Source organism: Epinephelus fuscoguttatus, linkage group LG11 (genome assembly GCF_011397635.1).
Source record: "Epinephelus fuscoguttatus linkage group LG11, E.fuscoguttatus.final_Chr_v1".
Classification (NCBI taxonomy): domain Eukaryota; kingdom Metazoa; phylum Chordata; class Actinopteri; order Perciformes; family Serranidae; genus Epinephelus; species Epinephelus fuscoguttatus.
The window spans coordinates 17,886,342-17,911,203 of record NC_064762.1 but is presented as its reverse complement, the minus strand read 5'-3'; the positions used below and the strand labels follow the sequence as shown (position 1 = coordinate 17,911,203).

Here is a 24,862-nt window from a genome sequence, read left to right as displayed (position 1 = left end):
GCCAATTTGCGATTGCAATACAACACATTAAAGGTAAACTCATTTAAAAACATGACACATTTGTGAATATTGGGCTGCAATATGAATTAAATCCCCTCTGTTTTGCTCTTACCCACAGCAATCTGTTCCTTGGTCTCTCCTACAGTTGCACGTGTTTACAGTAAATATGATCATTGAACTTTATTTTAAAATGAAGGAAATGTTTGTAAAATGATGCACAATACACCTAGAATTTCTCCATTTCATATACTGGTGCATCTGTGAAAAAATAGAATATTGAATATGGGCCCCCTCTGTTAGTGTACTGTACAGAGTATGCTTTACTTTAAAGTTAATCAAAGAGAAATTGAGGGGAAATCAGGGTTCAGAAGATTGATTCTCTGGTTGACATGTACATACACACTGAACATAACGAAGTACACTTACCTGTTTAAATCTCACACACACACAGCTATGCACAAGAACCCCCACAGAGTGCCTTTTGCTGACTTAGCCAAACCTTCATCTGACCTAATCTCTGCCTTGGGCTGTCTTGACTTTGGTGACAGACAGGCAGTGTGCGTGTCTGTGATGGGGCAGCATGGCGTGTGTAAAGGTGGCTGTTCCAGTGTCCACAGAAGGTCGAGACATAAATGTTTCATCTGAAACAGGAAACAAAGGAGCCCTCTCTCCTGATGAATCATTTATGAACTGTAGTGAAAGTTCTTCACACTGAACTAGTCCCAAACTTTGCCCAGGTGTCTTCTGGGGCTCTTCAGAGAAGCCTTTTTACAATAAAAAGATGAATTTGAAGGCTTCATTATTTGGCGCTGAGTAGCATTTTTGTAGTGGTTATGGGCTGTGGCTTTACTGATCAAGTTGTATTGATTTCACTTCCTCGGGTATCTTGACTGTTGACTGGACAGGTTGGCCACAGGATCCCAAGAGGACCAATTAGAGCCACTGTAGCCATCTGTTTCAACAGAGAATTGTGTGCTAGGGATACATACACGCTCATTCAGCAAAATCGGTTCTAGAGACTTAAAGGGTATGTTCGGTGTTTTTCAACCTGGACCCTATTTTCTCATTTGTTTGTGTCTGAGTGACTAATGGAAACAACAGTTTTTGAAATTGCAGGACAGGCTGCAATGTAACTATCTGGGCCATGTTTGCACCGTTAATTGCTGTCTGCTAAAAGTGCTAGTTTTGTTCAGTCTGAGAATATCACAGAAATGATCCCTACAGAAAGAGACTTTTTTTTAAGGGTAAGATCCTTTTTTAAAACCAGACACAACCCCAAAATCACCATCGCCAACCTCACCAGACTTCATAAACAGTCATGTTATCATTGTAAAACTCAGTTAATTCAAAGAAACAACGTAAAACTCAGATAAACAATCCCAGTTTGTCTTCACCAACTCTGGTTTGGTTGAAATAAACCATTAATTTACCCAGTTAGATGTGAAAATATTCTGGCTCTATACACGCTAAAATGTCTGTTTGTTTATACGGAGTCTGGTTGGTTTGGTGATAGTGATTTTTGGGGCTGTTCTTGGTCAAACAAAAAGGTTCTCAACTCTTTGACAAAAAGGTCTATCTCTGTGGGCATCTGCTCCAGAACTTGTCAGATGCTTGTAATAACAATCTGAGCCTGTTAGTGGCAAAAAGCTGTGAGGCCCTGATCACACAGATGGCATTTTGCCTGTTGTAAAATGCAATGTTTTTTTTTTTTTTTTTTAAACTGAATGCCAGGCAGGCAGAGGCTACTTTCTGTAGCTCTGGTTGAGGGTGAGAGGGTGTCAGTAAGTAGTTTGTTGGGAACAGGGAAACCAGTACCACCAGTTGGTCCAGGAGCTTCTCCTCCACGATGGCTGTTTCCAGGCGTATTTAACGATGATTCAGGGGCAGTTTGACAACCTGCTGTCTGTCGTTGGGCCTAGCATATCAAAAATGAATACTAACTGCAGGGAGTCCTTTGGCCCTGCCGAGCGACTTGGCACCACAAGTTTCTCCTCCATTGTTTGCCAACTGTAAACTTGTTGTCCTGACTACCACAGAAGGCTGACCTCTTAAATCATCTGATTGGACAATGGGGAAAAAAGCGGAGATGATGTTGAGCACTTTTCAACTCTGAGTTGCGCCTAAAGTGCAGAAACGGAAAGCTGCCTCCAGTTGCTTAAACACTTTGTGCGGTGGCCTTAGTGGACTATACTGATGCTGCAAACGGGCATTGTTGTTTGCATTGCAGCCAATTCTGGTGCTGCTGGCTGCAGCAGTCTCGCTCAATACTGGACCCCTTTCAAAACTTGTTGTCCCCATTAGTCACTTAGACACAAAAACATGGGAAAATAGGGTCCAGGTTGAAAATACTGAACTTACCTTTCAAATGTGCAATACACGTTCAACAAATATAAAAATGTGTAACATAAGATGAACCTGTATCCTTGACTTTCAGTCACACAGACAGTAATTGTTGTTTTACACTTAACAGTTCTGGTGACTTGTTGACATACTTGTGATGATGCCTGAAATGTCATCATGTTCACCAATCTACCGAAACCACAAAAAGAGTCAATTTTATGCATTATGCATATTTTATGATCATGCAGTCACAGACACAAAATATTTTAAATATGGTGAAGGTCACGGATGTCAGTTACCTTTTATTGCCTTCACTGGTATCCTCCCTAAACATGATGCTAAAATGAGGACAGAAAACAAGAGAAACTGTTATCAGTTGCCTAGCAACAGCATTTGAGGGTTAAACCACTTGAAAGCCAAGCATATTGTGTACGATTTCCCATATTGAAACCATGAACTCACAAGTTCCATTTGAGAATAGTGCCAATACCTCTATGAACCGGGTCTCTGGTTTGTTGCTCATTTGGTTTTTTGTGTTTGTTTCTCAGTGTAGTGTCAGAGGTCTTCGGAGAGGTGGGCGAGTTCACCTTTATCCACACCCTCACTGGCTGGATCCCAGAAATCAGCCCTATAAAGTAAGGTCTTCATTCGTCTTCTCTACTCTACCTGTCTTCTGCATCTCTTGTTCTAAATGTTATCCATAAGTATACCCATTGATTGTGTCTTTTTAATGAGGTTGACATTCTCTCCCTTTGCTTTTATTTTTTTCCCTCTCTGGAAAAAAAACAGTGAGAATCAAAGAGACTATTTAATCTGGTAGTTCATCACAATAAAGGCTGTGGCCCTAAATGCACTCACACATTCTGATAAGCTTTTCCCCCCTCTCATGTGTGCTATTTTATAAAGTATACCGTAGCAACGAGAGACGGAAGTGTATCTGTGTACTATAGTATGGAAAGTCACACTTTGGGAGAAAATGATTGAGGTCTAAAATGGAAACAAGGAGGTATATAATAAAGGGGGAGGAGAGGCAGTGTGCAGTGGAGAATCTCAGCTTGTCAGTGATGGAACTTTAATGGGGCAACAGTGTTTTGGAGTGGAGCTGGGGAGTGTTATTCTCTCTAGCTCAGCAGGTTAGCTGCTGTTAGTGGGTCGCCTGGGGAGTCTATCAACACGTACAGGCACTGAGCATGACCGTGTTTGTCTTTCAGATTGATTCGTGACACACACACACACACACACACACACACACACACACACACACATATACACACACATACACCCACACATGTATAGGATTTTACTTACAACATCTACTGCTGTTAACAAAAAAAGAACTATTTCTACCAATATTTTGGCTGGAAAAATAAAAATGAATGCTGTCTAGTTTATATCCTATTTTTTAAGTTCGGACTTGCACACTTGGGAGTTCGGACCTGGCAAGTTCGACTCGGGAGTACAAACTCCCAAAGACGGCTGCCATTGCCGCTGGTCTGTGAGAAATGCATTCTGGGATACCTGGCTGTCAAAAGTCCACACAGGTCACCTCCCAGTGCATTCCTGATGGAACGGGCAGAGCAAGTTCACATCCGGGCATTTGGACTGTACTTGGCTGGATGCGGACTTTGAATTGGAACAGTACTTGGGCTGCGACTGATGACGTTTGACAAGTCTGCAAGAACACAATTACAGGCAAGAACGCAGATTGAGAAATGCCTTTAGAAACAGCACGGAAGAGCCATTGTTGTAATTATGGCTGGGTATTGATACTTGATACATTTAAGGTTTCAACTGAAATAACCCAGTACCAAGTAGCATCAAAACTTCTCCAGATGATACCTGCATTTGATCCTTTTCAGCGTTGGTGGTCTGATCCTGGATCTTGCAGACCCCCTGCTGGATTGGCGACCTTTCTGTTGCTGTGCTTCTCTCAGCAGCGGCTAACATCCAACAATGAGCTGTTAAACAGTCCCAACAAACTCACACCAACAATTAATCGGCTGGCCACGTTAATAATTGCTAGGTATATTAGCTGTGTGATGCTAACAGTTAGCCCTGTCACTGTGTCTGTCCAGGCAGACTATGACAACTGTCTCCAGTGTGGAGCTCACACTTCAGCAGCAGCTAGAACCCATAAAGTCTGTTGTGTGTTTAAGTCGAGTACGGTATATTTGACAGTTGGCAGTTCAGCATGCTGAGGTGCCACGTAAACATTTGAAAGTATGACCATGCTACACTAACCTGGAAATCCAGATGCCCCGCCCCTAGCAAATTCGAATTTGCACTGCACAGGGATCTGGCCCTGACAAGCAGAGCCTGCTGAATCGCCATCGGACCAATCAGATCAGTCTATCTGACAGAGGTGGGCTCTGGGCGGGTGTAACATGATGAGGACAGCGCTGCGGCGTAGGAGTCTAAAAGTAAACAGCCAAGATGGTAGCTGCTGAAGGACCGCATCCATTCAATTTAGCTTTGGAAGAAACGCTAAGCCAGCTACACTTATCTTTTTCCTTGAGAGAGGAACAGAAGACTGCCCTAGAAGCCTTCGTTTCCAGGAAGGACGTTTTTGCCGTTTTGCCGACGGGATACGGCAAAAGCATAATATATCAGTTAGCCCCACTGGTCGGCAAACCAATGGGGCTAACTGCAATGAATACATCACCTTGTTTTTTGCTCTGATTGGCTATCGTGCTCTCCGATTGCATGTAGCGGCATTCAATATGCCTCAGTTAGTGCCGCCCCTTGGGTAGGAGGGGTGTATCGTGAGGGTCAGACTCAAAATCTTTCTAGATTTGAGTCTGGATTTCCAGGCTAATGCTACACACCGCTGGTTCCCAACTGGTCCAGACACAGGTTCTAGATTTCTCCTTTGTCATTACTTCAAAGTCGACCGAGTTAAATAGATTGAGCATCATACTTGTCTTTGGCCATGTTGTTGAACTAATTTGCTGTCTCTGTTAAAGCAGCTGTGCGGAACTTTACGTTTTCGTTGATTATAGCGCCCTTTTTGGTCGAAGCGGTATGACACCCACAGCCTGGTGTCGTAAAATTCCGACTGCAGCCTTCGGCTTCATTCATAAAATCTCGACTGCAACCGGCAATTACCGCATGCATTTGTTTTGGAGAGCGAGAGGAAAATCATAAATGTTCTGGTATAGCTCTGAATTTCTTATAAACTGAGGACAACTGCCTGCTGTATATTTGTGTTCATGGTCACAGTCACAGATAATTGTATGGCGTTTGTTGTGACGTTACTAGACAAAAGCGGTTCACATCAGCTAACGTTACATTTAGCTTGCTTATAACTTCCATGTCGTCATATATTGAAGTGAAACAACGTCTAACAAGTTGCGGTATATTCTCTAAATAAAAACAAAAATTACATACCTGTCAATTAGGAAAAGGACCAACTCAGGATCAGTTTTAAAACCTTTCAAATCTCTCAGCCCGACCGAGGTTTACACTCGTTTGGGCTCAAGCCCTGTCACTGTCCCGTTTAGCCTTCTTCTGTTCTTTTTCTTTTAGATGGTGCTCCTTCTTTATCCGCCATGATATCGAAAGTACAACCAAGTCCTTATAGATACATCTGGTAAAACTGTTATGTGTTCAGCAATGCCCGTTGTGTACTGCTTACTCGAAGAACACTCTCTGTGAACACGGCTCTTCTTCTTCTCTCAATTTATTGGCAGATTGCAAACAACTTCCAGGTGCATACCATCACCTACTGTACAAGAGACTACTCCCTACTACATGTCATTTAGCCTGTTTCTTAAATCCTACTTGTAAACACGGCTCCTTCTTCTTCTGTGGTTTAACGGCTGCGGGCCGCTGCGGGCGTGCAGACTTACTTCCGCCTCCGAGTGCCGTATTCTGGTTTGCTGACTTCCGCTGTGTCCGACCCGAGACAGGCTACGCTAAATAGCCATATAGAGAAAGGCTTTTTTGTCGCTGTTGGGTTCAAATAAATATGCGGATCTTCAAGGGGGGGTGATACAAACTAGGGACAGTTTTATGAATGGTAAAAAGTTTGGCACAGCTGCTTTAAGTAGCTGTCTGTAAGTCACTTACTCTACAGTGGGAAACAGCACTTCAAAATAAAAGCTCTGTGCTGGAAATTCACTGTACTTAAAAATAAAGTGTGTTTTTTACAAACTTGACATGTTTGAGAGTCATTGGTGGTCCATTCAGAATGGATCCGCGACCCACTTTTGGACTGTGACTCACCAGTTGGGAACCACTGCTCCGTTGGTATTGGTATCATAACTTTTTAAAAAATGATATCCAGCATTAGTTGTTATCAAGTTCTATATTTTTTAAATTGGTCCATATTGTGCTCTGGTGCGTCATTATCAGCCACTGTCTGAACCTTCCACAACTAGTGAGCCAATTTGGAGGAACTATTTTTTGGGTTGCCTGATCCTTGAGACTCCTCCGCCCTCACTTGGAGGTAGCCCTACTAAAAACAGGAGAGGCACATGCTGTATTTGAAGCCAGATTTCAACCAATGGACAACAGAAACAAAGTGATGTCCTTCAAATAAAATAACATGACTCTCTACGTATCACACATAAAATGATGCTCACCAATTCTCTGATACTAACTTGCTTCTCACCATGCTGTCTGCATAAGTGCACTGAGATGACCCTTAAATCTGGCATGGTAGGGAGGCTAGGAACCTGCTCCAACTACATTCCTCACTGGTCTCTCCAATATGTTCAGTCATTTCTAGGAGGGTCAGTCTTCTTTCTAAAAGGTCTCTGTTTTTAATTTGCATTTCAATGTTTTTATGCTTTTTAAAGATGTTTTGATGCATTATGTAAAGCACTTTGCATCGCCTGTTTGTATGAAATGTGCTATACAGCAACAAACCTAACCTTGCTTTCAGTAAAAAATATCATCCAACAAATGTGTTGAAGTAGAAATGAGGTTGTATTTTGCACTTTTATTTTCAAGCGAGAAAGAAATGCTGATATAAGAACTGCAGCCTATGTATTGCAAATAGAGGGACAATGAATGCACAGCAGCAGGAACAGAAACTGCAGTAGGCTCAAGGTTAAGATGGAGTACAGAAACGGTAGACTTCATCTGGTATTCGAGAAGTCGTGGCATTGTAAGTGTTGTTAGCTCAACAACAGACGTGACGACTCAACATCAGTGCTTCTCCTCCAGCAAATCTGTAATTTTGTATGGGACAAGCAGACAAATTCCAGACAAAGCCGACTCAAAAATGCAGTAAGCAATGCTAATTTTTCACCCCTCTTCTCAGGTCTGTATATCTGGGAAAAACCTGGGATTTCTTACAAGACACCATCCCCATGTTTGCACACCCAGATGAGAGTCCACCGGAGACTAAGACTCAGACTGCAGATCCAGCTGCAGGGAGAGATTCCAGTTTCAGTGACGGCAAGAATCAGCTGCCTGAGCCAGAGAATAGTAAAGGTCTGAATTGTGCCACAGTCTCACACAAATACACACACACAAACAGAGAGAGGCATACATGCATACCCAGAAACATACATCTCAATTACACACTGTGCTTGCACATCTAATTGAGTGAGTCAATTAAATCAATCATTCATTAGAGTATGATCATTTGTATGCACATAACACTACAGCGTATTCATTAGTCAGTGCATTGTTTGAAAAATTATGTGTTGTGTGTGTGTGTGTGTGTGTGTATTCATGCAGTAGTCAGTGGTGGAAAACTAAGTACATTTACTCAAGTACTTAAAGGGACATTGTGTAACATTTTCAGTTGTTTATCGGCAAAAATTGATGTCTGCATTCATAAATGTCATCACTGGTGTACTATTACCTCCACCAATAATCTGACTTATTCTCGTAAAAGGAGAATTTCGGATTTGTTTGTACATTGTGCGGGTAAGTCGTCTGTGGGGTTCCATTATGTTTCGCCATCTTGAGAATACACCCGCCAGCAAGGGACATACAGCACCGCCTTCGGCGTTTTCGTTGAGAGCCAGGCCAGCGCTGCGTGACTAGGAGCCGAAGGAGAGGAGCAAGAGACGCTTTGCTACTACCCTGGCAAATTTGAAACAAAGTCCCACTCTTTGAGCATAATGCAGGATCATGCATATGCAGCATCATGGGAGACGGAATCCTTGTCACCAAGAAAGCGTAAAAGGGAATAGAAAAGGCAGCGTGACCGGCGAATTAAAAAACGAAGGCCCACATCGGGGTAGCCTTTCCCAGGTAGAGAGAGCTGCTGAGGGAGAATGGTAATGCAATCACAGGCCAGCGCCGCTGTTGGCTGTTAGCCGCTGTTAGCCGCTGTTAGCGGCCAGTCGCTGTTAGCCACTGGCCTGTTATTGTATTACCTTTCTCCTTCAGCAGCTCTCTCCACCTGGGAAAGGCAACCCCAATGCTAACCCTTGTTTTTTTAATTCACCGGTCACGCTGCCTTTTTGATTCCCTTTTGCACTTTCTTGGTGACGAGGATTTCATTTCCTGATGCTGCATAATACATGATCCTGCATTATGCTCAAAGAGTGGGACTTTGTTATGCGGCAGTAGTGTCGCTGGCCACTAACAGCTGTTAGCGGCACAGTAATGCGAGGAGAGGGATGAGGTGTGTGAGGTTGAGCCACTTGTCAGTTGTCAAAAGACAAGACGTGATTGGTTTGTTTCGATTTACACCCGCCCCAACAGTGCTATGTTGTAAACACAGCCAGCATGGTGAGGAGGGGGTTTGTCAACTCATGTCGCGTGTGTCTGTGTAGGAGCCTGAATGAATACTCCATGAAGTATCGGATGACATGGTTTCATCAGTGTTATCATAGCTTTTTGGTACACAGCGGCTACCGTTGTCGCAATACGTGTTTGAAACAGTGAGCTGCTAGAGTGCGCCATCTGTTTGAATGCAATATATGATTTCAACATTAGATGGGAGAAATTCCTACACACTGTGGCTTTAAGTACAGTTTTGACACACTTCTACTTACTGGTGCTGCTACTTTACTTATATACACTACTCCACTACACTTACTTATTACATTTATTTGACAGTTTTAATTACTGAACAGATTCAGATTAATGGCACAAATATAGTCCAAAAAACAAATGATGATGCATCATTACAGAGTAGGATGAAACTTTATTGATCCAATGTGGGGAATTCACAAGCTACCCAGCCGTATGTAAAGTAATTAAAGTGAACTGAAGTGATACATTAATCCATCAGTAATTATAATCTGATTGTACATATTGATTTGAAATGGGCCATTCTGCATAAATTAGTGCTTTTATTTTTGGTACTTTAAGTGTATTTTGATGGTAGTGCTTTTGCTGAAGTATAATTTCGAATGCAAGGCTTTTTTACTGATGTATTACTACTTTGACTTGAGTGGAAGATCTAAGTACTTCTTGCACCACTGGCAGTACTGTATATTTATATGTATGCGAATGCACAGTGTGTGTGTAAATCTCTGTTTTCCTCCCGCTGCATCCATAATTCAGCTACTACGGAGCATGACAATGAATATTTAATTGTCGTACAGAAACTCGCACTTATCAATGATTCCATTCTCATATAGCAGTAATAACACTGACACCTTTACGACTGGGAAACACTCCAGGCCTAAGTTCACTACCATGCCATGTAGCAATTTTCTTCAGCTGCCTCTTTCCTGTTGTTTCAAGCATCACTTCCTGTTTTCCTGAGCTCATGTATTATGGAGCGCGTGGAGGGTTAATGCGTGTATGGCAGACTATAAATAAACCAGCAGAGGGAGCAGTGGCAGGGTGAATTATTTGGTGTTCCCGCAGGGCACAAGAGCCTCCCAAGTCAAATGTGGTTATGCGATGAATGCAGGATTGAAACATGTCCTCAGAAAAGAGCGTGTGGCTTGGAGTTGTTTCAGGTCATCGACAGTAAAAGTCTTCATTAAGGTTGTGCAGTTAATTGCGTGAAAACTTTGTAATTGCAATACAACACATTAGAGGTATAAACTCATTTAAAAACGTGACACATTTGTGAATATTGGGCCGCAGTATGAATTAAATCCCCTCTGTCTTGCTCTTACCCACAGTAATCTGTTCCTCGGTCTCTCCAACAGTTGCACTTGTTTACAGTAATTAAAGTGTTGGGTATTACCAGCATAATGACATGCAGGCCTAGAGTGGTATTACATTTATCCTTTAGGGAAATGCATCATGTACACGCATGCAAAAACAAATAAAAAAATCCCTACATGTTCTTTCTCTCCCACTGTTTTGGCGCCCGCAGTAGCATTCCAGTGAAATGCAGAAATTGAAATGCATAAAGCACGACGCAGTGTGAGAACCACTTCTCTGTTCAATTCTTAATGTGTAGCCTTTATATTAGTCTCGCAGTGCTCCCATCTCTCTTCACCACAGTCCTCCAAATTGATTTTCCGTGTCTCCTGGCACATGTGCTCCGTATACGATTTACTCTAAGATGCACCATAGGAGGCAGGGCCATCCATAGATAACCTAGATAACTCTCTTGTCACCGTATTTATACCTGTGGAGGCAAGAGTGCTTTCATGTCTGAAAGGTAATGTTTTATTGTCTTTGTCGTGTTTAATGACAGTCAATTGATCATTTCAGTCTCTTAATAGGCTGTACTGTGTCGTGATAGAGTATTTTTTGTGTGTCCATAGTGTGACTTTGAAAATGCCTGTTGGCTTTACCTGAACTGATGTCAGTCCTCTTTGTGTGTGATTCTCAGGTGCCCCCAAGGTAGTGGTGTGTGCCAGCTACTACCCTTTACAGCCACATAACAATTCCTTTGGGTTTGGACAAATGGTAGGTCTTCTCTCTATCCCTCCTCCCTTGCTGGCTACGCATGCACTTGCTCATTCAGTGCAGGTTTTGTACTTCAGTCACACCGTAACGAGACACATTTGCATCCATGAAAATTAGATTTCACCTTCTGTAGATTGCAGTCAGATCTTCATTACAGATTTGGAAGCCTAAAATAGAGAGATTCACGTTCTGATGCAAATACTACATAGTCTGGATGCAATCTGGCCAGAATGTCTACATGAGCATTTTAAAGATGTGGAGAGGATGAGGAAACTCAACCTCTGATGTTAGGAGTTGGATCAATGACCTACGCAGTACAAATGGTACACTTTAAAGGAGCTCTATACGATATTCAGATCGCTATTTGCTATGTAAAAATAGCGTGAAGTAGTGGTGTCCTTTGTCCATTGTCGCCTCACAGCAAGAGGGTTCCTGGTTCAAACCTGGTGTGGGGGGTTTGAGACTGGGGTGAGGGAGCACCTCAGTGCGGAGTTTGTATGTTCTCCCCATGTCAGTGTGGGTTTTCCCTGGGTACTCTGTCCATGCAGGTTAACTGGTGACTCTAAATTGTCCATAGGTGTGAATGTGAGTGTGAATGGTTGTCTGTCTCTATGTGTCAGCCCTGTGATAGTCTGGCGACCTGTCCAGGGTGTACTCCGCCTCTTGCCCAATGCCAGCTTGGATAGGGACCCCCCCGTGGTCCCCAACAGGATAAGTGGCTACAGAAAATGAATGAATGAATACCTTTGTGTGTGTTGTAGTCCCAGCTTCTTTGTTGGTTGTTGTGGCGAGCCAGTTCGGCTACATGTGCATGTTTGTGCATGTGTGTATCCCTATGGTTAGCTAATCGCCACCACTCTGCACTGAGCTTATATGGCAGTTACCACTGATAACGGCATGGTGTTGTTGTGGAGGTGTAGTGCCCAACCTCTGGTTCCCTTCCCAAGTTAACACCGTTAGTTTTGTCGGCGCTGTCACCATTGTTTAGCGCTGTTTATGGGGTTACCAACATTTGCCAGCCACCTCCATGTTGAGAACCGTACTCGTACTCGTCGTCCTCTGCTTATCCGGGTCTGGAGCGCGGGGGCAGCAGCCTCAGCAAAGAAGCCCAGACAGTCTTCTCCCCACCCACTTCTGTCAGCTCTTCCGAGGGAACCCCGAGGCGTTCCCAGGCCAGCCGGGTGATGTAACCCCTCCAGGGGGTCTCCAGGAGGTCTCCTCCCAGTTGGACATGCCTGAAACACCTCCCAAGGGAGGCGTCCGGAAGGCATCCTTACCAGATGCCTGAACCACCTCAACTGGCTCCTCTCAATGTGGAGGAGCAGCGGCTCTACTCCAAGTCCTTCCCGGATGTCTGAGCTCCTCACCCTATCTCTAAGGCTGAGCCCAGCCGCCCTGCGGAGGAAGCTCATTTAGGCCGCTTGTACTCGCGATTTCGTTCTTTTGGTCACTACCCAGAGCTCATGACCATAGGTGAGGGTTTGGAACGTAGATTGACCTGTAAATCGAGAGCTTCGCTTTCTGGCTAAGCTCCCTCTTCACCACAACGGACTGGTTAAGCGCCTGCATCACTGCTGACGCCATCCCAGTCTGCCTGTCAATCTCCCGCTCCATCCTGCCCTCACTCGTGAACAAGATCCCGAGATACTTAAACTCCTCCACCTGAGGCAGGACCTCCCCCCCTGACCGAGTGGGCACTCCACCCTTTTCCGGCTGAGGACCGTGGCCTCAGACTTGGAGGTGCTGATCCTCCGGGTCACAAAGTTACTCATTTTACAGCTAAACAGTACACTAAAGTACGTTTCTGAAAACATCTGAGGTGAGAAATGGGCAATGCAGTAACAGAATCTTGAAACATATTTGATCAGAGCAGCCTAGTTTGACAATTTGACCATAGTTGATGAAACAGCTGCTTTAGAGACTTTCTTCTACTGTGCCATGGTAGATTTTTAGCAGGTGCCATCAGAGGCAGTTGAAAGAAGAGGAGGGACATGTTTTTTTTCCACAGATTATCTGTCTCATGCACTACTTTCAGAATTGAATGACAGTATCAAATATTACAAAAAGTTATTTTCAAAAAAGTTAACAACTGTAACTTTAACTCACACATAATAATGATTTTACCCTAAATGTGAAACATGTAATTGTATTTCAATGCTTATTATAATATACACTGTCTTAGTCACCTCTGTTACAGAGCACAGTAATGTGAAAAATGTGCTGAAGCCCCAAAGTAATAGTGGGTGGTGGAGATGAAACACAACAGTGCCTGTGACCTGGGGGCATAGTGTGTTCTATTTGGATGCTTCGCCTCAACAGGCTTCACTTGTTTTATTATTTACGCCCATACTACACAGGGCTAATTGGTGGACAGGATTTTGCTTTGTTAGAGGTGTTGTATCACCTCCACTCTGTGATCATAGGTCAGAACCCCCTTTTTAAAGTTAGACCTGATTTACCTGTAGAGCTGGTTACAGGTGACAGTAATCTCAGTATGGGAGAATAATTTTTAAAATGAATACTGCATGTGTGCTTATTTCTGTGCATTTGTCTCTCTGCTGGCTCACAGGCTAATTCCTCAGAGTATCTCCGTCAGTACGGTCTCTCATTGCTGCACAGCCACATTGTCCTGCTGACCAGAACCCGGGCATGCCAGCTGGAGGCACCACCCAGACCTCAACCTGTGCCCAGATGGAAACTCATCCGCCAGCGGAAGGAGATCGTGGTCACAGATGAGCCACGGAGTATGTTAGAGACAGAAAAGGAGGCAGGAAATAAAAAATGTTAAAATTAAATTTAAAAAAAAAAAAAACGGTGGTGAAGGGGGGGACCAGGAGGAGGATGCAGGGGAGGATATCAAACAGACAGAAAAGCACAAATTATGCGATAGAGTGTAGGTGAATGTCATAAATAAATATGACTAGAAAGAGAAGCGAGTGCTAATGCAGGAGATTTAGAAGCTGCAGTACAGAGGGCACACAGTACCGCATGCTGAAATGAAAAAGGGAGGAGGATAGCTACAATATTTCTGTAATGAAAATAGCTGCTGGCTCGGGCATATCTGACATCAGCTGATCTCTGGGTGAAACAGAAAATGCAGCAAAAAGAGTCAGAGTGTGAAAAAAGCAGTGCTGGAATGATGTGTGAGATTTTTTTTTCCCTTTTCTGTTTTTTTGCAGAGCCTCCTGTGTCAAAACCAGAGCGGTTCATTGAGGTTGCCAGCCCTTTTCTCTCCTACCGTGTCAAGAGCAGCGCTGGCCCGATCCCGGAGCTGTGTGTACACTTAGATGATCTAAAACTGAGAAATGAAAGGAGATGAGTCTTTTCTGTCATCCTGCTCTTTTTACTGTATCACATTGCTTAAAAAGTATTTCACTTTACTATAACTAACCTTCTGCTGTAGAGGAAGAAAGGCAAGAAACAGCTTTCATCTGAGGATCAAAAAAATCACACTAATAGTGATCACATTTCGCCCGTCCAGGCGTGTTATGTTATGTTACGTTGCGTTACGTCGTGTTTTATCTCCTAACAGCATTGTCTACATATGGCATGTGTTCTGCTGACCCATATTTTCCCCAAAATCCAAAATATTTCCACACTGCTGATTTATTCTCGAATAAATAACATTATCCTCATCATCTTTCTCTCGGCTGTTTGTCATCCGCCTGCCGCTGTTTGACGGTGACAGACTTTGAAAACAAAAGCGTAACCTAAAGATGATGATATGGGTCGATATTTTCACTTTGCATGGATGACATTGGATCACTGATCACTGAATGGATATATCGATCCAGATCAGTGGATCGATATATCCATACTTCTTACTGCACCTCCATCTCCGCCACCCCCATTCTCCCTGTGACATACGATGATGCATATAGCAGTTGAAAAAGTCAAGCTATGTTGGCTTTTTTCCTCTTCTATACCTTTGTGCTATGACCCTACAATGTCATGAAGATGTATTAAAAGTAATCACAGATCAAAGCAGGGTTATGGTTGCAATGCTGTTGCATTTGGTGTTTATAATGTGACACGCATGACTCGTGTGGATGATCCGGTGTATTGCTTCCAAATGTGTTGCCATGTGATGAGATGCATGTATGTCATGATTGTGATATAATGAATGTGCTATGTGCCCACATAACATGTGGCATGTATATGTGTCTTTGTGTGTCAGCGAGGCCAAGCAGAGCGCTCAGAGGAAACGTTCCTACGGATCCCCTCTAGTGTCCATTGCTGAGAGAGAGGAGACTGAATGGCGAGAAGGCCTTGAGCTTGACGCAGCTGAACGCACCACTAACTCACCAAACAGCACAACAGGCGAAACAGAGGTACACAGAATGACTGTGTGCTTGGGCACAGATTTGATTTATACATTCGGCGTATGTGTTTTAATATCGTACAGAGCATTTTGTTGTTGCCGCATGGGGGAAACCACTGTAAACAATATATGAATGAATAGGTACATACTTTGAAACATGTCTGCAGGATGAGTTTAAGTAGGTGTGATGATCTGTGTAGCCCAGTACAATATATCTGTCCAACAGCTAAGATGGTAGCAGCTGTCTGCAAAATTTTGTTGCCTCTTTTTTTGTTATTTTTCCCTCCCTCACCCCTCTGTCTACCCTGTAAGTATGCAGTTGAAGGCTCATCAGAGTAGCTGTGTGTCAGTGACAACAAGGCTGCCATCCCCCAGTCTCAAAGTCACTTCTGTTGTCTCCCAGCCAGGCCACCACTGACCAGGGGCACATCTGCACTAAAGAGAGAACCAGTGAGGGAAGGGAGAAGCGGAGGGAGGGGTGGTTCAGAGCAGCAGAGAGACACACACAGAGACAAGGATAGAAACAAAGACAGAGAGGAATAAAAAAAGGGGGACAACTGTGCAGAATAAGAAAAAAGGGGACTGAAAAATGGAAAGAAAGTGACAGCTGGACAGGGAGAGATGAAAGCGGAGCAGGAAACAGGGAGATGGGGAAGAGAGAATCTCTGGCGTGTGATGGTAGCGAACGGGGCGCGTGGGTTTCATACAGGGAGAGGTCGTGTACTGCGCTGATGAAAAAAGCAGTGCAATTAGATGGTGAGCCATCAGTGTCTGCGTCTCCTGGGGGGTTCATTATTACACTTCACTCCTAGCATACAGAGAAAAAATAGAGTTCATATTAATCGCCCTCTTGTGTAACTGTGACCAGTTATAGAGCGGTTAGGCTAGGGCAGTATGGACACGCTAATTTGATGTGTCGTTTGATGTGTGTGTGTGTGTGCACGCACTCTTGTGGATTGGTTTGTGTATGTGTCATATGTGTGCCACATTTTTACTCAGCGTGTGTTCCCGCTCTTCACAAGCACGTGGTGGGTCACGTGCTGTGGGGACAGTACACAAGGGAGAAGGATTTTTTTTTTTGCTGTTGTGACCCCTCCCTCTGTTTCTGTCAACTCTGGTCAACAGTATTAACCTCTGTGCCTCGCTCCTAGAATATAAGATGCTTGAGTCACATGATGTCCCTAAGACCCTCAATGGCCTACTCACTCAGAAGAATTAGATCCCAGTGTAACAGAGCTGTTTTAACCTCTTGGTATGTGGTTTATCACTAAATTACCAAAGCCCCTATGGTTTCAGTTTGTGCCTACTATACACGAAAAAACTTTGAAAAAACTTTTTAAAGATACCACATCTAATGACAATCTGACTTTTTTAGTCACACCCTAAGATTTTGCAAAGACTAGGGATCTTTCAGGCTCACTGTTTGCAACTCTGCAAATAGATTCCTTTTGAGATTGTCCCCATCCTGCTCCCAGTGGAAAATATTACACCAAATATGACATATTAATACAGGGTGTCTATGGGTCCTTAAGAAGTCTTAAAATGGGGTGTCGGTAGCGTAGTGGATAGTGCCGGTGCACAGAGGCGATGCTTCGCTGTGGCGGTCACAGGTTTGATTCCGGTTTGCAACCCTTTGCTGCATGTCATCCCCCAACTCTGTCTCTCCCCCCATTTCATACTGTTGTGTCAATTAAAGGCAAAAAGCCCAAAAAATAATCTTAAAAGAACCCCAAAAAAACAGAAGTCTTAAAAAGTCTTAAATTGTCTTAAATTCAGATTCGATGGGTCTTAAATATTTTTGCTCACGTTACCTTGAAAATTTCTCCAGCCTGACAGACTCAATGCCTGTTTATAATCACTGGACAGACTGAAAAAAAAAAAAATAATAAAAAAAATAAATGACATTTTGTTTTCTTTTTTCATTAAACACATTAAACTTAAACTCATCCAATAGTTCACTTGGGAAGTGTACTTGTCACAAACACACATACTTTGGTCTTATATTTCATATAAAAGGTCTTTAAAAGTCTTCAATTTAACATGGTTATGTCGGTAGACCCCCTGTAACAGTTACTTATATTTTCGCATAACTCTTAAAACGTATTATATAAAAAGCATAATATATTGACAGTAGTATTATCCATTTGGCATCAGTATAATCCATACAGATAAACAGTATTTGTTGTCATGTTGTCTAAAAATAGACGACATGACAGCTCCTCAAAAGTGAGGCCAGAACATCGTGATCGCCCCCTGGTGACTGTCTGCATAACCTCCCACCCCCTTCATGTTAGCAGTTGGGATATCAGACAAACTAAAAACTCAAAGTAACCATCGAATGAATTTTTTTGTTTGGATTTTGTTGCCTTTTCTCGCCACAAGCCTCCGTTGGGTAACTGCACTATTTTAGTGGGAGGAGACTGTGGGAATGAGAGACGAACTGTTTCAAAAATGACAATTCCTCACTAAAGTAAGTGCTGGTTGGTGGATCAGATAAATGCAAAATTAAACATCAACCCTTGTTCATTCCACAACTACACCAGTTTCTCCTCCTTTACCACAGTACAAGAGAACCAAGCCTTATTCATGTTCTTGTCTCCCCAGAGTCCCCTCCATGTTTACTGTCTACCCTGTTTGCTGCTTCTTGTTTGGTGCTAGACAGAGCGCACCTAGTCATAACTATTTGCATGAGCCAATATTAAAAACTTGTGATAACATTAAACAACAATGGACTTAAGAAAGCTCAGATTGAGTACTGTGACAACCTTACATCAAACGTTGGAGATCACGGGAGTGTGCACCCACTAAATGTAAAATGTGATTTTATTACTTTGGCATATTACTCATGCCAGAAAACTACACTCCCAAACGTCTAGTCCATAGACTATGCAAGGGGCCAGTAGCGGATCCTGATATGGGCCGAATGGGCTTTTGCCCAGGGCGCCATTTATGCTAGAACTGCCACTGCAAGGGGTCGTACATATGCCATTTTTTTTGCGCCCTCACATTTTACATCTGTTCCACGGATAATATGCTCACACACTTATAAACAGTGCCTGGAAGAGGATCAGCTCTGCACTCATGATTTCAGGTAAATAGGCTACGATACAGTACGTGTCAACGTTGCTTAGCAACCTCAAACACAACCTACAGCTGTGCTCTTGAAATCTGGCTCAAAAAAGGCACAAAAGTAAAGCCCAGTGCCCGACCTCGTATTTTCCAAGCGGGTACAGATGGGGCATGTCTTTAACCCCCCCCCAAAAGATGGACAGTGCGTTTTCACTTGACTCAACTGTACAATATTGGAGCCAAAATATCTCGGCTACAGCCGCTGCCGTCTTGCACTGGTGATGTCATCTGGAGCCAGAGTCTGCGCAGTAGCAATCTCTGCGATGTCAAGTACACCCGTCTGACCAATCATGGGTAGTGTCACTGATTGCGAGCACACTGATTGGCACACATACCTGCCAATCATGATGTCACCCCCCCGCCCCCTCCTGTTTTTTTTTTTTTAGCATCAGCTAACTAATTAGAGGCAAACTTGAAAGAAAGTTGAACAGTTGAACATTCGTCAGCGTGATAAGGACTACCTGAATTGACAGACACCATCTTTGGGAAAAATTTATTCGATGGTTACGTTTGTCCGATGTCCTCACTGCTAACATGAAGGGGGTGGGGGGGTTATGCAGACAGTCACCAGGGGGCGATCACGATGTTCTGGCCTCACTTTTGAGGAGCTGTCATGTCGTCTATTTTTATTAAACAGCCTATGGTCCATTCTTGAGTCTAAGATCAGTGCATATCCTTGTGTTAACTGTGAATAGCCACAAATAAATCTTAAACTTGATTTTATTTGACATGTTTCATGTATGTATTTGGGGGTAGACTTCAGGGGAGAATGTGAAATATGGAGACAGTCTCTTGGAGAGCAAAGACTTAACTCTGGCTGTGTAAAATAAAGCCCCATGAAGTGTGGGATTAAAGAAACGCACCCTCTTCCACCCATCAGCCCATGACTGTGATTTGATCACGGGGAAAAAAAATGGCTCTCTCCTCCGACAGCAGCAGCTTAAACTCCCAGGAGCCTTGTGTGTAAGATCCATCACTCTCAATGTCCTCTTACTGTACACAGGTAAGAGATCTAATAAATAGCATGCTGTGGGTGGACGGGACATACCATGCCTTAGAGCTGGACTCAAAGTTTCACACTCTTGCGACAACACACACACACACACACACGCGCGCGCGCGTTTACATGTTTTTGCTGCCGTGAAAGTGTTGCTGAGGTGGAGAGGAGGTCAAGTGTACCTCCCTATCACAATGCCTCTTTCCGTCTGTCTGGGTCTCCGAGTACTTATTCAAATAAGCGATGACTCACACACACAGACACACACACTCACTCTGACTCATCGGAGAGTCTTGGCTGGGGTTGCTTTGAAGTTACACGACACAAAGCCATAATTCTTATTCAGAGTAGAGTATACTGTTGGACACTCACCAGGGTTTTTCCTCAAGGGAACATTATTTGAGAGAAGAGCTTCAAATGAAAGGGCCTGGAGGAAGGCTCGCTCATATGAAACAGGTGTGCTGCTTCTCGCACTTGAATCCAGCTTTGTTATTGAAGCAGCAGACGGTGATGCCCTTTTCCCAGACACACCATTTTGTGCCTTGATCGGACAGAAGAACGTTTTATTTGAAGGATTTGTTAATGACTCATTAGCTGTATGTCTTTATTGTGTCGGGCAGACGAGCATGAAATCAGAACTGTTGAGTAATTCCCCTCCAAGTAAAGTAACATGCTAAACAACATAATAACCCCTCGTCTGTCACTGACAGTCGAAGTAAATTAGAGCTGGTATTCCCTGGTGGTGCTTTTAGCGGGAGAGGAGCAGCCCCTGTCACATTAAACCGCGTCTCGTGTCCCGTGTTGTTCGGCGAGAACGGCGCAACACCACAGCTGGCATGGAATCACTAGAGGGCGGAGGCGTATCTCTGGCAGTGTTACTCTATCAGCAACTCACTGCTCATGCCTCTCTAACTCTGTCTCTCTGTCCCTTTAGGTTACTGCAGAGGACAGAGGGAAGGACGATGATGACATCTCCAATGGTAAAAGCTGTTCCTCTGTAATGCTGGGTTCCTCATTCATGTAGAGAATAACCTGCACTGTATCTGCGCCTTAACTGGAGTCACATATCAGACTTCCAGAATGGACAGGTGCCCATTAATTCAGCTTTATTGGAAATGATGGATGTAGTTAAAGGTCTTCATTATTGGTTGACTTGAACAGCATCTGTGCAGTGTAGTCCAATTAATGTGATTACAAGTATTTCCATCTCTCGCCTCCACTCCCTCCATCTTTCTCTCGCTCTGTGCTTCCTTCAGTTGGCCAAGACACTTTGAAGGAGATGGGACTGTAATTATGTCTTATGACAACTAGCCAATTCACTGCCTTCTCTCTGCCCCCGTTTAGTTGCTTAGTAACACCTGCAGTTTGAGTTAGCGGACCACCATTGCTCAGCAGCAGAGACACTGGCCCTCGCCGCCTCAGCTTTCTGATCAGACTTCTCGCTTTGAGAAGAGCCTGGGGGCAGAGCAAGCAACTCTGTGTGTGTATGTGTGTGTTTTTTGGGGTGGAGTGTGTGTCTGTGTGCACATGTCTATGACTTTGCTCTGCATGCATTGAGATAGTGGGAGTCAGTAAGTGGGAGTATGGATGTGCATGTGCGCTTACACTATGCCATTATGTGGGAGTTTGGCCAATTCGGCTCACTGTGTTTAAGATAATGATTTGAGTCTCAGATAACTTGCTATGAGTCACAAGAGGAAAGGCATTTTGTTACTCGCAGCATTCTGCAATGGGAGATTTCAGAGGCAATATCTGTTTTGTGGCATAAAAAAGCCCCAGTCAACTTGGCTGCTACTCAGCTTTATAAGGACAAGTTTTTCCCAGACTGAGAAGCTGCACATTTGCATTAGCAATAATGGGTGTTACAAAATAAAATATCTTAGCTAGGCATTGGTTTACTGCAAACTTATTACCTCACATCAAAATTCTAACCCAACAAAATGATTATAAAAACATCATTAATCACGAATTCTGTCAAACTAAAGAGCGGACTTTGACTCTCTCTACCAGGGCGGCCCCAAACTTCATTGGAGGAGCCTGTAACTGAGGAACCCGCCGCTATTGTCACACCCATGCTGCAGGAGACCTGGGTGGACGTGGATGACTTTGCTAAATGCTTTCAGTGAGACACATGCACACACAGACACACCTATATACTTCTGTACTGCAAACATACTGTACAAGGGGCCTAAAAGATAAAGATTATACTGTAATTGCTCTTATTAACGAAACTAAAAATAACTGACATTTATTCGTGTTCCTCTTCCAGGACTCTCTGGGTGTTCCATAAGCCAGAGATGTACCCACACAATATCCAGACATCTCATTTTAAGGTACAGTATGTATCATATAATGACCCAGTGACTTGTTTCTGCATGTTCAGTTTCCAAAGCTGGTACTTTTCATTAATTTTCACCAGCACTGGATATATTTTTTATTAATTTTGCCGTTATTTCCATAGAGCACTGTGTTGTCCAAAACTGCAGCGGGCACCAACTGTACTGGATCATCTACACACTCTCTTACCGCTGGATCTGTCCCTGTGACGTCTGCTGTAGCAAGCCCTGAAGTACACACATGCAGACACACAGAAACACACACATGCAGCACAAATTTTACATGAGCGTATAAATTGCCGTGTGTGATTCAACCTGATACATACAAACATACATTTTACCTACTAATGAAGCTTGAAAGTATGCTCTACAGCAGTGGCTTCCAACTGGTGGATCATGGTCCAAAAGTGTTTCACGGGTCCTTTCTGAATGGACCGCAAGTGACTCACAAACATGTTTGTAAAAAACACATTTTATTTTTAATTTCTGACACAAAGCTTTTATTTTCAAGAGCTGTTTCCTGCTGTTGAGTGAGTAACTAACGGACAACTACGTGACAGAGACCGCAAACTAGTTCGACGACATGGCCAAATGCAAGTATGACGCTGAATGTATGACACTGTGTGGCCGTTAAACTGATGACTAAGGAGAAATCTGGACACCGTGGTTGGACCAGTTGGGAACTATTGCTCTACACAAATATACAGTTACTGTTTGCAAACACAATGTTCGAACTTGGGCCTTCCTCCCTACACGATGTACACTGCAAAGTGAAAGTTAAATTTGTTGTAATAGAATAGTTCATACTATAGCAAACTAACGACTATAGGCTAACTGCCGTCACCTACCTCTTCAACAGAAAACAGTCCAACTCCATGTCACTCTTCATCCTCTCCGTCAGTGTATAACAGTCAAAGCCAACCCTAGATTCACTCTTCGTTTTGGAACGAGCTTTGTTTGCTTGGTGTTTCACTTACTATATTTCTTTTTTTGGTGGTTTCCCTGTGATGTTTGTACCTTCCTCTTCAATGCCTGCTGCTACTACCTCACTGCTACCTTTTTTTCCCGACCTCACCTGTGTGTTGTTTTTGGCTGAGGGCTGCCTGCACGCCCAAAAAGGTTCTGACCACAGGAAAATAAGAAGAAAGTAAGGAAACACACACAGAAGGCAGAGCAGCTGCAGATAAAAGCACCACCGCACACTTCTAGTGGGTCATAAGTGATGACTGAGAGGGATTACTCTTCTGTCAGCTTGTACATTGTTTTTTAGGAAAATACCACATAGTATACTTTTCAAGGTGCCCTGTGGAGATTTCTTGTAAACAAACAGAAGTTATATTTTGTCACAGTCGTCTTCTACCCTGCCTTTGATGGCATACTGCTGCTTATTTTGGTGTTTCTAGCCACTTGTAGATCATCGGAAGAGTCTAAACCCACTGACAGGATTGTGTATCGCTTCATTTAAGTGTGTGCAAGCATGGATGCATCCTCATGCATATGAATGTTCTGCAACGTCGTAAAAACCTGCCAGTTTACACCAATACAACTAGATGAGATGGTGTATCATCTCTATGCAACATTCCAAACAGTTTTGTCTTGTCACAAATGATTGGTCTGAACTTGGCTTTAGAATGAGTCGTTTATATCTACAAAAGGAGCGGGGCCTCTTACACAGAGTCTGCCACGTTGCTCTACAGTAGCCCAGAACAGACAAACCAAACCCTGGCTCTTGTCAGGGCCATTCAAGTTTCAGCTCGGCAAATTCACTGCTAGATGCCACTAAATCCTGCACCTTTAAGATCTACTTACCAAAGTTTTCCAAAGCTTTTACTTGCATCTCACAGGCTTAATCAGCAGATGGATTTTGCTCAGTTGTCATGGCGATGGCTCTGTGGAACTTTGGTCACATGTTACCGTAAGTGGGGAGATCATAGCTCCTGTCGCTTTTAAAAAAGACACAGAAACATCTTTGGCATCTGGTAAAAGCTGATCAGTGGACCTTGAGTTAAGACTGTTTTTGTCAAACTGCTATTTCCAAGGCCAAAAAAGAGCCATGCATAAAAGACTGACAGAAGGTTTGCTGCCATAACATTCTGTGGAAGTCTGTTTCAGAGTATAATGCCACAGCAGAAGGCACAGGTCATTTACCTGAGGAACAAAAAAATCATTAGCTTCCTTAGAGTTCAGCAGCTCACAGATATCTACTGACTGCAAGCTGTGCAAAGTAATGGAGAGAATCTTAGAAGATATCATAAATGTATTCACAATCTGCTTCACTGAGGCCAGATTTGGTGTCTGGTGAAAGTAGTTCTTGGCTTATGCGAGGTGTTAGTGCCCCTTGTCTCTCTGCAGAAAGTCATGAATCTGTAAAGTTGTCTAAGTAAACTGTGTCATGATGTATGCATCACATATATACCTCTGAAGTTGTCTGAGAGAGAGTGTGTGTGTGTGTGTGTGTGTGTGTGTGTGTGTGTAGTGCAGGTTTTAGTCTAAACTTTTTCTGTAAGTGTGTCTGTGTGTGTAGACTGCTGAGTCTGCTTGTCACCCCGGACACGTATACATTCTCTCCCTCTTCTCTTGTTCTCTATCTGTCTCTTCTGCCCCTCTCTTTGTCTTCTGCTTTGTCTTTCTCGCTGTCTTTCTCAACGGCTGCTTTTTTCTTACATGACTAAATTCACTGTCTTGGCCTCTCCTATTCAGGTGCCACCTTAAATTGGTCTTCAACTCACTCAGCTCTTTTGTATCTCCTCTTATTTCTTCCACTTACCTCCCTGTCTTTTTTTTCTCTCCCTCTGTTCTCTACCTCGCACTAAGCTATCCTTCTATCAGTTTTTTCCATCACCCCTTCCTACAGTTTTCTGCTCCTGCTCTCTTTTGCTTCTTCATTTCCTTGTCTGCGTTTATACTGATAACTAAGGCCAGTGTGTGTGTGTGTGTGTGTGTGTGTGTGTGTGT

The 24,862-nt window shown here is 43.4% G+C and overlaps 1 protein-coding gene across 1 annotated transcript in view; it reads left to right on the top strand.

Moving 5' to 3' along the window:
* adgb (androglobin) overlaps positions 1-24,862 on the top strand; it is a 79,356-nt gene that overhangs the window by 12,346 nt on the left and 42,148 nt on the right. The window contains exons 7-16 of the mRNA XM_049589388.1: positions 2,889-2,975; positions 7,607-7,779; positions 11,048-11,124; positions 13,694-13,868; positions 14,304-14,397; positions 15,302-15,455; positions 20,506-20,551; positions 21,582-21,693; positions 21,841-21,904; positions 22,033-22,140. Coding sequence (XP_049445345.1) covers positions 2,889-2,975; positions 7,607-7,779; positions 11,048-11,124; positions 13,694-13,868; positions 14,304-14,397; positions 15,302-15,455; positions 20,506-20,551; positions 21,582-21,693; positions 21,841-21,904; positions 22,033-22,140 — 1,090 coding nt within the window. The remainder of the gene's footprint in view (positions 1-2,888; positions 2,976-7,606; positions 7,780-11,047; positions 11,125-13,693; positions 13,869-14,303; positions 14,398-15,301; positions 15,456-20,505; positions 20,552-21,581; positions 21,694-21,840; positions 21,905-22,032; positions 22,141-24,862) is intronic.